The 15249-nt window shown below is 38.8% G+C and overlaps 1 protein-coding gene across 5 annotated transcripts in view; it reads right to left on the bottom strand.

Moving 5' to 3' along the window:
• Positions 1–15249, bottom strand: part of LOC106608253 (ryanodine receptor 3) — a 288745-nt gene that overhangs the window by 109661 nt on the left and 163835 nt on the right. For all 5 annotated transcript variants that reach the window (XR_006770345.1, XM_045721102.1, XM_045721103.1 and 2 more), the window contains one exon: positions 5262–5365. Coding sequence is in view for 4 of the 5 variants with exons in the window: in XM_045721102.1 (XP_045577058.1) it covers positions 5262–5365 (104 nt within the window). In the remaining variant the exon portion in view is untranslated. The remainder of the gene's footprint in view (positions 1–5261; positions 5366–15249) is intronic.

The following is a 15249-nucleotide window of genomic DNA, read 5'->3' as shown; positions in this document are numbered from 1 at the left end:
GTATATTATATAATGGACAGGTGAGGTCAACAGATGTGTATTATATAATGGACAGGTAGAGTCGACAGATGTGTATTATATAATGGACAGGTGAGGTCGACAGATGTGTATTATATAATGGACAGGTAGAGTCGACATATGTGTATTATATAATGGACAGGTGAGGTCGACAGATGTGTATTATATAATGGACAGGTAAAGTCAACAAGATGTATATTATATAATGGACAGGTGAAGTCGACAGATGTGTATTATATAATGGACAGGTGAGGTCAACAGATGTGTATTATGTAATGGACAGGTGAGGTTGAGGGATGTGTATTATATAATGGACAGGTGAGGTTGACAGATGTGTATTATATAATGGACAGGTGAGGTTGACAGATGTGTATTATATAATGGACAGGTGGGGGTTGAGGGATGTGTATTATATAATGGACAGGTGAAGTCGACAGATGTGTATTATATAATGGACAGGTGAAGTTGACAGATGTGTATTATATAATGGACAGGTGAGGTCGACAGATGTGTATTATATAATGGACAGGTGAGGTCGACAGATGTGTATTATATAATGGACAGGTGAAGTTGACAGATGTGCATTATATAATGGACAGGTGAATGAAACAGATGTATATTATATAATGGACAGGTTAAGTCAACAAGATGTGTATTATATAATGGACAGGTGAGGTTGACAGATGTGTATTATATAATGGACAGGTGTGGTTGAGGGATGTGTATTATATAATGGACAGGTGAGGTTGACAGATGTGTATTATATAATGGACAGGTGTGGTAAACAGATGTGTATTATATAATGGACAGGTGTAGTCAACAGATGTGTATTATATAATGGACAGGTAAGGTTGACAGATGTATATTATATAATGGACAGGTGAGGTCAACAGATGTGTATTATATAATGGACAGGTGAGGTCGACAGATGTGTATTATATAATGGACAGGTGAGGTTGAGTGATGTGTATTATATAATGGACAGTTGAGGTCGACAGATGTGTATTATATAATGGACAGGTAGAGTCGACAGATGTGTATTATATAATGGACAGGTGAAGTCAACAGATGTGTATTATATAATGGACAGGTGAAGTCGACAGATGTGTATTATATAATGGACAGGTGAGGTCGACAGATGTGTATTATATAATGGACAGGTGAAGTCGACAGATGTGTATTATATAATGCACAGGTGAGGTCGACAGATGTGTGTTATATAATGGACAGGTGAAGTCAACAGATGTGTATTATATAATGGACAGGTGAAGTCGACAGATGTGTATTATATAATGGACAGGTGAAGTCGATAGATGTGTATTATATAATGGACAGGTGAGGTTGACAGATGTGTATTATATAATGTGACAGGTGAAGTTGACAGATGTGTATTATATAATGGACAGGTGAGATTGAGGGATGTGTATTATATAATGGACAGGTTAAGTTGACAGATGTGTATTATATAATGGACAGGTAGAGTAAACAGATGTGTATTATATAATGGACAGGTGTAGTCAACAGATGTGTATTATATAATGGACAGGTGGAGTTGACAGATGTATATTATATAATGGACAGGTGAGGTCAACAGATGTGTATTATATAATGGACAGGTAGAGTCGACAGATGTGTATTATATAATGGACAGGTGAGGTCGACAGATGTGTATTATATAATGGACAGGTAGAGTCGACATATGTGTATTATATAATGGACAGGTGAGGTCAACAGATGTGTATTATATAATGGACAGGTGGAGTTGACAGATGTATATTATATAATGGACAGGTGAGGTCAACAGATGTGTATTATATAATGGACAGGTAGAGTCGACAGATGTGTATTATATAATGGACAGGTGGGGTCGACAGATGTGTATTATATAATGGACAGGTAGAGTCGACATATGTGTATTATATAATGGACAGGTGAGGTCGACAGATGTGTATTATATAATGGACAGGTAAAGTCAACAAGATGTATATTATATAATGGACAGGTGAAGTCGACAGATGTGTATTATATAATGGACAGGTGAGGTCAACAGATGTGTATTATGTAATGGACAGGTGAGGTTGAGGGATGTGTATTATATAATGGACAGGTGAGGTTGACAGATGTGTATTATATAATGGACAGGTGGGGGTTGAGGGATGTGTATTATATAATGGACAGGTGAAGTCGACAGATGTGTATTATATAATGGACAGGTGAAGTTGACAGATGTGTATTATATAATGGACAGGTGAGGTCGACAGATGTGTATTATATAATGGACAGGTGAGGTCGACAGATGTATATTATATAATGGACAGGTGAAGTTGACAGATGTGCATTATATAATGGACAGGTGAATGAAACAGATGTATATTATATAATGGACAGGTTAAGTCAACAAGATGTGTATTATATAATGGACAGGTGAGGTTGACAGATGTGTATTATATAATGGACAGGTGTGGTTGAGGGATGTGTATTATATAATGGACAGGTGAGGTTGACAGATGTGTATTATATAATGGACAGGTGTGGTAAACAGATGTGTATTATATAATGGACAGGTAGAGTCGACAGATGTGTATTATATAATGGACAGGTGGGGTCAACAGATGTGTATTATATAATGGACAGGTGAAGTCGACAGATGTGTATTATATAATGGACAGGTGAGGTCGACAGATGTGTATTATATAATGGACAGGTGAAGTCGACAGATGTGTATTATATAATGCACAGGTGAGGTCGACAGATGTGTGTTATATAATGGACAGGTGAAGTCAACAGATGTGTATTATATAATGGACAGGTGAAGTCGACAGATGTGTATTATATAATGGACAGGTGAAGTCGATAGATGTGTATTATATAATGGACAGGTGAGGTTGACAGATGTGTATTATATAATGTGACAGGTGAAGTTGACAGATGTGTATTATATAATGGACAGGTGAGATTGAGGGATGTGTATTATATAATGGACAGGTTAAGTTGACAGATGTGTATTATATAATGGACAGGTAGAGTAAACAGATGTGTATTATATAATGGACAGGTGTAGTCAACAGATGTGTATTATATAATGGACAGGTGGAGTTGACAGATGTATATTATATAATGGACAGGTGAGGTCAACAGATGTGTATTATATAATGGACAGGTAGAGTCGACAGATGTGTATTATATAATGGACAGGTGAGGTCGACAGATGTGTATTATATAATGGACAGGTAGAGTCGACATATGTGTATTATATAATGGACAGGTGAGGTCAACAGATGTGTATTATATAATGGACAGGTGGAGTTGACAGATGTATATTATATAATGGACAGGTGAGGTCAACAGATGTGTATTATATAATGGACAGGTAGAGTCGACAGATGTGTATTATATAATGGACAGGTGAGGTCGACAGATGTGTATTATATAATGGACAGGTAGAGTCGACATATGTGTATTATATAATGGACAGGTGAGGTCGACAGATGTGTATTATATAATGGACAGGTAAAGTCAACAAGATGTATATTATATAATGGACAGGTGAAGTCGACAGATGTGTATTATATAATGGACAGGTGAGGTCAACAGATGTGTATTATGTAATGGACAGGTGAGGTTGAGGGATGTGTATTATATAATGGACAGGTGAGGTTGACAGATGTGTATTATATAATGGACAGGTGAGGGTTGAGGGATGTGTATTATATAATGGACAGGTGAAGTCGACAGATGTGTATTATATAATGGACAGGTGAAGTTGACAGATGTGTATTATATAATGGACAGGTGAGGTCGACAGATGTGTATTATATAATGGACAGGTGAGGTCGACAGATGTATATTATATAATGGACAGGTGAAGTTGACAGATGTGCATTATATAATGGACAGGTGGATGAAACAGATGTATATTATATAATGGACAGGTTAAGTCAACAAGATGTGTATTATATAATGGACAGGTGAGGTTGACAGATGTGTATTATATAATGGACAGGTGTGGTTGAGGGATGTGTATTATATAATGGACAGGTGAGGTTGACAGATGTGTATTATATAATGGACAGGTGTGGTAAACAGATGTGTATTATATAATGGACAGGTGTAGTCAACAGATGTGTATTATATAATGGACAGGTAAGGTTGACAGATGTATATTATATAATGGACAGGTGAGGTCAACAGATGTGTATTATATAATGGACAGGTGAGGTCGACAGATGTGTATTATATAATGGACAGGTGAGGTTGAGTGATGTGTATTATATAATGGACAGTTGAGGTCGACAGATGTGTATTATATAATGGACAGGTAGAGTCGACAGATGTGTATTATATAATGGACAGGTGAAGTCAACAGATGTGTATTATATAATGGACAGGTGAAGTCGACAGATGTGTATTATATAATGGACAGGTGAAGTCGACAGATGTGTATTATATAATGGACAGGTGAAGTCGACAGATGTGTATTATATAATGCACAGGTGAGGTCGACAGATGTGTGTTATATAATGGACAGGTGAAGTCAACAGATGTGTATTATATAATGGACAGGTGAAGTCGACAGATGTGTATTATATAATGGACAGGTGAAGTCGATAGATGTGTATTATATAATGGACAGGTGAGGTTGACAGATGTGTATTATATAATGTGACAGGTGAAGTTGACAGATGTGTATTATATAATGGACAGGTGAAGTCAACAAGATGTATATTATATAATGGACAGGTGAGGGCAACATATGTGTATTATATAATGGACAGGTGCGGTCAACAGATGTGTATTATATAATGGACAGGTGAAGTCGACAGATGTGTATTATATAATGGACAGGTGAGGTTGATGGATGTGTATTATATAATGGACAGGTGGGGTTGACAGATGTGTATTATATAATGGACAGGTGAAGTCGACAGATGTGTATTATATAATGGACAGGTGAGGTCGAATGATGTGTATTATATAATGGACAGGTAAAGTCGACAGATGTGTATTATATAATGGACAGGTGAGGTCGACAGATGTGTATTATATAATGGACAGGTGTGGTCAACAGATGTGTATTATATAATGGACAGGTGGGGTTGAGGGATGTGTATTATATAATGGACTGGTTGAAGTCGACAGATGTGTATTATATAATGGACAGGTGAGGTCGACAGATGTGTATTATATAATGGACAGGTGTGTCGACGGATGTGTATTATATAATGTGACAGTGTGTCTATCACCTTCTCAAGGTCAGGCTCCTCCAGAGCGAGGGCCAGGCTGTTGTTGTCCATCACTGAAGACGCTGCTACGTCCAGGGGAGTAGATCCCCTCATGGCTGGGGAGGCTGAGGAGACAATGGAAGAAAACTAAAACATTTCATTTCTTGCCTCTTGTCTTGAGAAAGGCCACTCGGCAGAAACGTCAACTGTCATGTTCACTGTTGTGGACATGGAATAAACGATACAAGAGCACTTTATTTTTGACATCCACTAAATCTCTCAATTGTAATTAGAGGCAATGGAGAGACAGACAGGAAAAGACACGCACATTCCTATTCTACCAGCAGGGGGTAGTGTCTCTGCATCTCTTAAACTGCATACCATTTACACCGTTACATCAAATCCTGATTCACTTCCTACTTCCAACCTCCCAGCCAGCCATTGATTTGGTTACTTCCTATTAGTGCTGGGGAGTCTGTCTGTAGGGACCAGTGTATAGTTAGGGGATAAATAAGATGTGAGGCACATTTTCTTTGCGACACATTTAGTACAGTGGGCATATAATATTAGTGCTTTGAAATCAATATCAAACTATTTATAACCGTTGCTGCCAAAGGGCAGTAGTATAAATTACACCGATTTGATTTGAAACACACACATAGAGATGATTTGAATGTGTGCTCATTAAGTGCTGTTATCTTGAAAAACCTTTCAGGTGAGGTGTTCATGTCAGCAGCTATTCGTACATTAATTGTCCTCAGCATATCAGCACTATAAAATCATTTTAAATCAATTTGAAACCCTTTAGCTTCAATTACAACCATTTTCTTCTAAGCCCATGTGGAACAGTATATGAGGGTGATTTGTAGAGAGAACAGTATATGAGGGTGATTTGTATAGAGAACAGTATATGAGGGTGATTTGTAGAGAGAACAGTATATGAGGGTGATTTGTAGAGAGAACAGTATATGTGGGTGATTTGTAGAGAGAACAGTATATGTGGGTGATTTGTAGAGAGAACAGTATATGTGGGTGATTTGTAGAGAGAACAGTATATGAGGGTGATTTGTAGAGAGAACAGTATATGTGGGTGATTTGTATAGAGAACAGTATATGAGGGTGATTTGTAGAGAGAACAGTATATGAGGGTGATTTGTATAGAGAACAGTATATGAGGGTGATTTGTAGAGAGAACAGTATATGAGGGTGATTTGTATAGAGAACAGTATATGTGGGTGATTTGTAGAGAGAACAGTATATGAGGGTGATTTGTAGAGAGAACAGTATATGAGGGTGATTTGTAGAGAGAACAGTATATGAGGGTGATTTGTAGAGAGAACAGTATATGAGGGTGATTTGTAGAGAGAACAGTATATGAGGGTGATTTGTAGAGAGAACAGTATATGAGGGTGATTTGTAGAGAGAACAGTATATGAGGGTGATTTGTATAGAGAACAGTATATGAGGGTGATTTGTATAGAGAACAGTATATGAGGGTGATCTGTAGAGAGAACAGTATATGAGGGTGATTTGTAGAGAGAACAGTATATGAGGGTGATTTGTATAGAGAACAGTATATGTGGGTGATTTGTAGAGAGAACAGTATATGAGGGTGATTTGTAGAGAGAACAGTATATGTGGGTGATTTGTAGAGAGAACAGTATATGTGGGTGATTTGTAGAGAGAACAGTATATGAGGGTGATTTGTAGAGAGAACAGTATATGAGGGTGATTTGTAGAGAGAACAGTATATGTGGGTGATTTGTATAGAGAACAGTATATGAGGGTGATTTGTATAGAGAACAGTATATGAGGGTGATTTGTATAGAGAACAGTATATGAGGGTGATTTGTAGAGAGAACAGTATATGAGGGTGATTTGTAGAGAGAACAGTATATGAGGGTGATTTGTAGAGAGAACAGTATATGAGGGTGATTTGTAGAGAGAACAGTATATGAGGGTGATTTGTAGAGAGAACAGTATATGAGGGTGATTTGTAGAGAGAACAGTATATGAGGGTGATTTGTATAGAGAACAGTATATGAGGGTGATTTGTAGAGAGAACAGTATATGAGGGTGATTTGTATAGAGAACAGTATATGAGGGTGATTTGTATAGAGAACAGTATATGAGGGTGATTTGTATAGAGAACAGTATATGAGGGTGATTTGTAGAGAGAACAGTATATGAGGGTGATTTGTAGAGAGAACAGTATATGAGGGTGATTTGTAGAGAGAACAGTATATGTGGGTGATTTGTATAGAGAACAGTATATGTGGGTGATTTGTATAGAGAACAGTATATGTGGGTGATTTGTATAGAGAACAGTATATGAGGGTGATTTGTAGAGAGAACAGTATATGAGGGTGATTTGTATAGAGAACAGTATATGAGGGTGATTTGTATAGAGAACAGTATATGAGGGTGATTTGTAGAGAGAACAGTATATGAGGGTGATTTGTATAGAGAACAGTATATGTGGGTGATTTGTAGAGAGAACAGTATATGAGGGTGATTTGTAGAGAGAACAGTATATGAGGGTGATTTGTAGAGAGAACAGTATATGAGGGTGATTTGTAGAGAGAACAGTATATGAGGGTGATTTGTAGAGAGAACAGTATATGAGGGTGATTTGTAGAGAGAACAGTATATGAGGGTGATTTGTAGAGAGAACAGTATATGAGGGTGATTTGTATAGAGAACAGTATATGAGGGTGATTTGTATAGAGAACAGTATATGAGGGTGATCTGTAGAGAGAACAGTATATGAGGGTGATTTGTAGAGAGAACAGTATATGAGGGTGATTTGTAGAGAGAACAGTATATGAGGGTGATTTGTATAGAGAACAGTATATGTGGGTGATTTGTAGAGAGAACAGTATATGAGGGTGATTTGCAGAGAGAACAGTATATGTGGGTGATTTGTAGAGAGAACAGTATATGTTGGTGATTTGTAGAGAGAACAGTATATGAGGGTGATTTGTAGAGAGAACAGTATATGAGGGTGATTTGTAGAGAGAACAGTATATGTGGGTGATTTGTATAGAGAACAGTATATGAGGGTGATTTGTATAGAGAACAGTATATGAGGGTGATTTGTATAGAGAACAGTATATGAGGGTGATTTGTAGAGAGAACAGTATATGAGGGTGATTTGTAGAGAGAACAGTATATGAGGGTGATTTGTAGAGAGAACAGTATATGAGGGTGATTTGTAGAGAGAACAGTATATGAGGGTGATTTGTAGAGAGAACAGTATATGAGGGTGATTTGTAGAGAGAACAGTATATGAGGGTGATTTGTATAGAGAACAGTATATGAGGGTGATTTGTAGAGAGAACAGTATATGAGGGTGATTTGTATAGAGAACAGTATATGAGGGTGATTTGTATAGAGAACAGTATATGAGGGTGATTTGTATAGAGAACAGTATATGAGGGTGATTTGTATAGAGAACAGTATATGAGGGTGATTTGTAGAGAGAACAGTATATGAGGGTGATTTGTAGAGAGAACAGTATATGTGGGTGATTTGTATAGAGAACAGTATATGTGGGTGATTTGTATAGAGAACAGTATATGTGGGTGATTTGTATAGAGAACAGTATATGAGGGTGATTTGTAGAGAGAACAGTATATGAGGGTGATTTGTATAGAGAACAGTATATGAGGGTGATTTGTAGAGAGAACAGTATATGAGGGTGATTTGTATAGAGAACAGTATATGAGGGTGATTTGTAGAGAGAACAGTATATGTGGGTGATTTGTATAGAGAACAGTATATGAGGGTGATTTGTATAGAGAACAGTATATGAGGGTGATTTGTAGAGAGAACAGTATATGTGGGTGATTTGTAGAGAGAACAGTATATGAGGGTGATTTGTAGAGAGAACAGTATATGAGGGTGATTTGTAGAGAGAACAGTATATGTGGGTGATTTGTATAGAGAACAGTATATGAGGGTGATTTGTATAGAGAACAGTATATGAGGGTGATTTGTATAGAGAACAGTATATGAGGGTGATTTGTAGAGAGAACAGTATATGAGGGTGATTTGTAGAGAGAACAGTATATGAGGGTGATTTGTAGAGAGAACAGTATATGTGGGTGATTTGTATAGAGAACAGTATATGAGGGTGATTTGTATAGAGAACAGTATATGAGGGTGATTTGTAGAGAGAACAGTATATGAGGGTGATTTGTATAGAGAACAGTATATGAGGGTGATTTGTAGAGAGAACAGTATATGAGGGTGATTTGTAGAGAGAACAGTATATGAGGGTGATTTGTATAGAGAACAGTATATGAGGGTGATTTGTAGAGAGAACAGTATATGAGGGTGATTTGTAGAGAGAACAGTATATGAGGGTGATTTGTATAGAGAACAGTATATGAGGGTGATTTGTAGAGAGAACAGTATATGAGGGTGATTTGTATAGAGAACAGTATATGAGGGTGATTTGTAGAGAGAACAGTATATGAGGGTGATTTGTAGAGAGAACAGTATATGTGGGTGATTTGTATAGAGAACAGTATATGAGGGTGATTTGTAGAGAGAACAGTATATGAGGGTGATTTGTAGAGAGAACAGTATATGAGGGTGATTTGTAGAGAGAACAGTATATGAGGGTGATTTGTATAGAGAACAGTATATGAGGGTGATTTGTAGAGAGAACAGTATATGAGGGTGATTTGTATAGAGAACAGTATATGAGGGTGATTTGTAGAGAGAACAGTATATGAGGGTGATTTGTAGAGAGAACAGTATATGAGGGTGATTTGTAGAGAGAACAGTATATGAGGGTGATTTGTAGAGAGAACAGTATATGAGGGTGATTTGTAGAGAGAACAGTATATGTGGGTGATTTGTATAGAGAACAGTATATGAGGGTGATTTGTAGAGAGAACAGTATATGAGGGTGATTTGTATAGAGAACAGTATATGAGGGTGATTTGTATAGAGAACAGTATATGAGGGTGATTTGTAGAGAACAGTATATGAGGGTGATTTGTAGAGAGAACAGTATATGAGGGTGATTTGTAGAGAGAACAGTATATGAGGGTGATTTGTAGAGAGAACAGTATATGAGGGTGATTTGTAGAGAGAACAGTATATGAGGGTGATTTGTATAGAGAACAGTATATGAGGGTGATTTGTAGAGAGAACAGTATATGAGGGTGATTTGTAGAGAGAACAGTATATGAGGGTGATTTGTATAGAGAACAGTATATGAGGGTGATTTGTAGAGAGAACAGTATATGAGGGTGATTTGTAGAGAGAACAGTATATGAGGGTGATTTGTATAGAGAACAGTATATGAGGGTGATTTGTAGAGAGAACAGTATATGAGGGTGATTTGTAGAGAGAACAGTATATGAGGGTGATTTGTAGAGAGAACAGTATATGAGGGTGATTTGTAGAGAGAACAGTATATGAGGGTGATTTGTAGAGAGAACAGTATATGAGGGTGATTTGTAGAGAGAACAGTATATGAGGGTGATTTGTAGAGAGAACAGTATATGAGGGTGATTTGTAGAGAGAACAGTATATGAGGGTGATTTGTAGAGAGAACAGTATATGAGGGTGATTTGTAGAGAGAACAGTATATGAGGGTGATTTGTAGAGAGAACAGTATATGAGGGTGATTTGTAGAGAGAACAGTATATGAGGGTGATTTGTAGAGAGAACAGTATATGAGGGTGATTTGTAGAGAGAACAGTATATGAGGGTGATTTGTATAGAGAACAGTATATGAGGGTGATTTGTAGAGAGAACAGTATATGAGGGTGATTTGTAGAGAGAACAGTATATGAGGGTGATTTGTAGAGAGAACAGTATATGAGGGTGATTTGTATAGAGAACAGTATATGAGGGTGATTTGTAGAGAGAACAGTATATGAGGGTGATTTGTAGAGAGAACAGTATATGAGGGTGATTTGTAGAGAGAACAGTATATGAGGGTGATTTGTATAGAGAACAGTATATGAGGGTGATTTGTAGAGAGAACAGTATATGAGGGTGATTTGTATAGAGAACAGTATATGAGGGTGATTTGTAGAGAGAACAGTATATGAGGGTGATTTGTAGAGAGAACAGTATATGAGGGTGATTTGTAGAGAGAACAGTATATGAGGGTGATTTGTATAGAGAACAGTATATGAGGGTGATTTGTAGAGAGAACAGTATATGAGGGTGATTTGTATAGAGAACAGTATATGAGGGTGATTTGTAGAGAGAACAGTATATGAGGGTGATTTGTATAGAGAACAGTATATGAGGGTGATTTGTAGAGAGAACAGTATATGAGGGTGATTTGTAGAGAGAACAGTATATGAGGGTGATTTGTAGAGAGAACAGTATATGAGGGTGATTTGTATAGAGAACAGTATATGAGGGTGATTTGTAGAGAGAACAGTATATGAGGGTGATTTGTAGAGAGAACAGTATATGAGGGTGATTTGTAGAGAGAACAGTATATGAGGGTGATTTGTAGAGAGAACAGTATATGAGGGTGATTTGTATAGAGAACAGTATATGAGGGTGATTTGTATAGAGAACAGTATATGAGGGTGATTTGTATAGAGAACAGTATATGAGGGTGATTTGTATAGAGAACAGTATATGAGGGTGATTTGTAGAGAGAACAGTATATGAGGGTGATTTGTATAGAGAACAGTATATGAGGGTGATTTGTAGAGAGAACAGTATATGAGGGTGATTTGTATAGAGAACAGTATATGAGGGTGATTTGTAGAGAGAACAGTATATGAGGGTGATTTGTAGAGAGAACAGTATATGAGGGTGATTTGTAGAGAGAACAGTATATGAGGGTGATTTGTAGAGAGAACAGTATATGAGGGTGATTTGTATAGAGAACAGTATATGAGGGTGATTTGTAGAGAGAACAGTATATGAGGGTGATTTGTATAGAGAACAGTATATGAGGGTGATTTGTAGAGAGAACAGTATATGAGGGTGATTTGTAGAGAGAACAGTATATGAGGGTGATTTGTAGAGAGAACAGTATATGTGGGTGATTTGTATAGAGAACAGTATATGAGGGTGATTTGTAGAGAGAACAGTATATGAGGGTGATTTGTAGAGAGAACAGTATATGAGGGTGATTTGTAGAGAGAACAGTATATGAGGGTGATTTGTATAGAGAACAGTATATGAGGGTGATTTGTAGAGAGAACAGTATATGAGGGTGATTTGTATAGAGAACAGTATATGAGGGTGATTTGTAGAGAGAACAGTATATGAGGGTGATTTGTATAGAGAACAGTATATGAGGGTGATTTGTAGAGAGAACAGTATATGAGGGTGATTTGTAGAGAGAACAGTATATGAGGGTGATTTGTAGAGAGAACAGTATATGTGGGTGATTTGTATAGAGAACAGTATATGAGGGTGATTTGTAGAGAGAACAGTATATGAGGGTGATTTGTAGAGAGAACAGTATATGAGGGTGATTTGTATAGAGAACAGTATATGAGGGTGATTTGTAGAGAGAACAGTATATGAGGGTGATTTGTATAGAGAACAGTATATGAGGGTGATTTGTAGAGAGAACAGTATATGAGGGTGATTTGTATAGAGAACAGTATATGAGGGTGATTTGTAGAGAGAACAGTATATGAGGGTGATTTGTAGAGAGAACAGTATATGAGGGTGATTTGTAGAGAGAACAGTATATGTGGGTGATTTCTATAGAGAACAGTATATGAGGGTGATTTGTAGAGAGAACAGTATATGAGGGTGATTTGTAGAGAGAACAGTATATGAGGGTGATTTGTAGAGAGAACAGTATATGAGGGTGATTTGTATAGAGAACAGTATATGAGGGTGATTTGTATAGAGAACAGTATATGAGGGTGATTTGTAGAGAGAACAGTATATGTGGGTGATTTGTATAGAGAACAGTATATGAGGGTGATTTGTATAGAGAACAGTATATGTGGGTGATTTGTATAGAGAACAGTATATGAGGGTGATTTGTATAGAGAACAGTATATGAGGGTGATTTGTATAGAGAACAGTATATGAGGGTGATTTGTATAGAGAACAGTATATGAGGGTGATTTGTATGTGCCCATTACATGCTATGATCTTGAGAATGAGACATCTCCTTTCACACACAGTACGGTGTTCACTTCATCATCAGCTATTCCTCACAGTCCAACCCTAGTGAGTCATCACTCCATGCACTGCATCCCTAAATAACCCCATCACCCTGTCCTCTTTATCCCTCTCTCTCTCTTTCATTCCAGATCTCCTTCTCTCCATCTCTCCCTTTCTTGATCACTCTCTCTATGCTACCTTTTCCCAACTCTCTCACCTTCCTTTCTCCGTCACTCTCTCTTTGACATCTTAATCCCTCTGTGCTCTACCTGTTTGTCAGTCTCCTCTATTGAAGAGGACAGCTGAGTCAACTAGTAAAGGGGACAGCTGAGTCCTCTAGTGAAGGGGACAGCTGAGCCCTCAAGTAAAGGGGACAGCTGAGTCCTCTAGTGAAGGGGACAGCTGAGTCCTCTAGTAAAGGGGACAGCTGAGTCCCCTAGTAAAGGGGACAGCTGAGTCCTCTAGTAAAGGGGACAGCTGAGTCCTCCAGTAAAGGGGACAGCTGAGTCCTCAAGTAAAGGGGACAGCTGAGTCCTCTAGTGAAGGGGACAGCTGAGTCCTCTAGTGAAGGGGACAGCTGAGTCCTCAAGTAAAGGGGACAGCTGAGTCCTCTAGTGAAGGGGTCAGCTGAGTCCTCTAGTAAAGGGGACAGGTGGGTCCTCTAGTAAAGGGGACAGGTGAGTCCTCTAGTAAAGGGGACAACTGAGTCCTCTAGTAAAGGGGACAGGTGAGTCCTCTAGTGAATGGGACAGGTGAGTCCTCTAGTAAAGGGGACAGGTGGGTCCTCTAGTAAAGGGGACAGGTGAGTCCTCTAGTAAAGGGGACAACTGAGTCCTCTAGTAAAGGGGACAGGTGAGTCCTCTAGTAAATGGGACAGGTGAGTCCTCTAGTAAAGGGGACAGGCGAGTCCTCTAGTAAAGGGGACAGGTGAGTCCTCTAGTAAAGGGGACCACTGATTCCTCTAGTAAAGGGGACCACTGATTCCTCTAGTAAAGGGGACCACTGATTCCTCTAGTAAAGGGGACAGGTGAGTCCTCTAGTAAAGGGGTCAGCTGAGTCCTCTAGTAAAAGGGACAGTCACTACCCCAGCCACTGTGATGAAATAAACAACAACTAAATAACATTGCAACAAAACAAAGGGTTGTGTCCTGTGACAAATAAACAGTCACGGGATAATGGCTTGACTTTTTCCTTATGTGTCCCAATCTCCTTTAGGTGAAATGAAGTGCTATTCTGCCCCAGCAACTCTCCCTCCTTTGCCTTGCTAGCAGGAACGACAGAACAGAGTGCTACTGCTCCCATTCTCTGTCACCCGCTATCTGAAAGTCATTGTCCCAGTGCCATTCCTCCCCTCTGTTTCTGTCTCCTCTGTCCCAAAGCTCCTCGGGGGAGACAGAGCTCATGCAATGTGTTGTCCCACAAACAGAGGGGACAGTGTACACCTTATTACTAACCCAGATCAGCTGCATAACCCAGAACAGGCCGATAACCCAGAACAGGTCCATAACCCAGGCCAGGTCCATAACCCAGACCAGGTCCATAACCCAGGCCAAGCCGATAACCCAGACCAGGTCCATAACCCAGGCCAGGCCGATAACCCAGACCAGGTCCATAACCCAGACCAGGTCCATAACCCAGGCCGATAACCCAGACCAGGCCGATAACCCAGACCAGGTCCATAACCCAGGCCCATAACCCAGACCAGGTCCATAACCCAGTCCAGGTCCATAACCCAGACCAGGCCGATAACCCAGACCAGGCCCAAAACCCAGACCAGGCCGATAACCCAGACCAGGCCCAAAACCCAGACAAGGCCCATAACCTAGACAAGGTCCATAACCCAGACCAGGCCGATAACCCAGACCAGGCCCAAAGCCCAGACCAGGCC

Source organism: Salmo salar, chromosome ssa06 (genome assembly GCF_905237065.1).
Source record: "Salmo salar chromosome ssa06, Ssal_v3.1, whole genome shotgun sequence".
NCBI lineage: Eukaryota > Metazoa > Chordata > Actinopteri > Salmoniformes > Salmonidae > Salmo > Salmo salar.
This window is presented reverse-complemented; position numbering and strand designations above follow the sequence as displayed.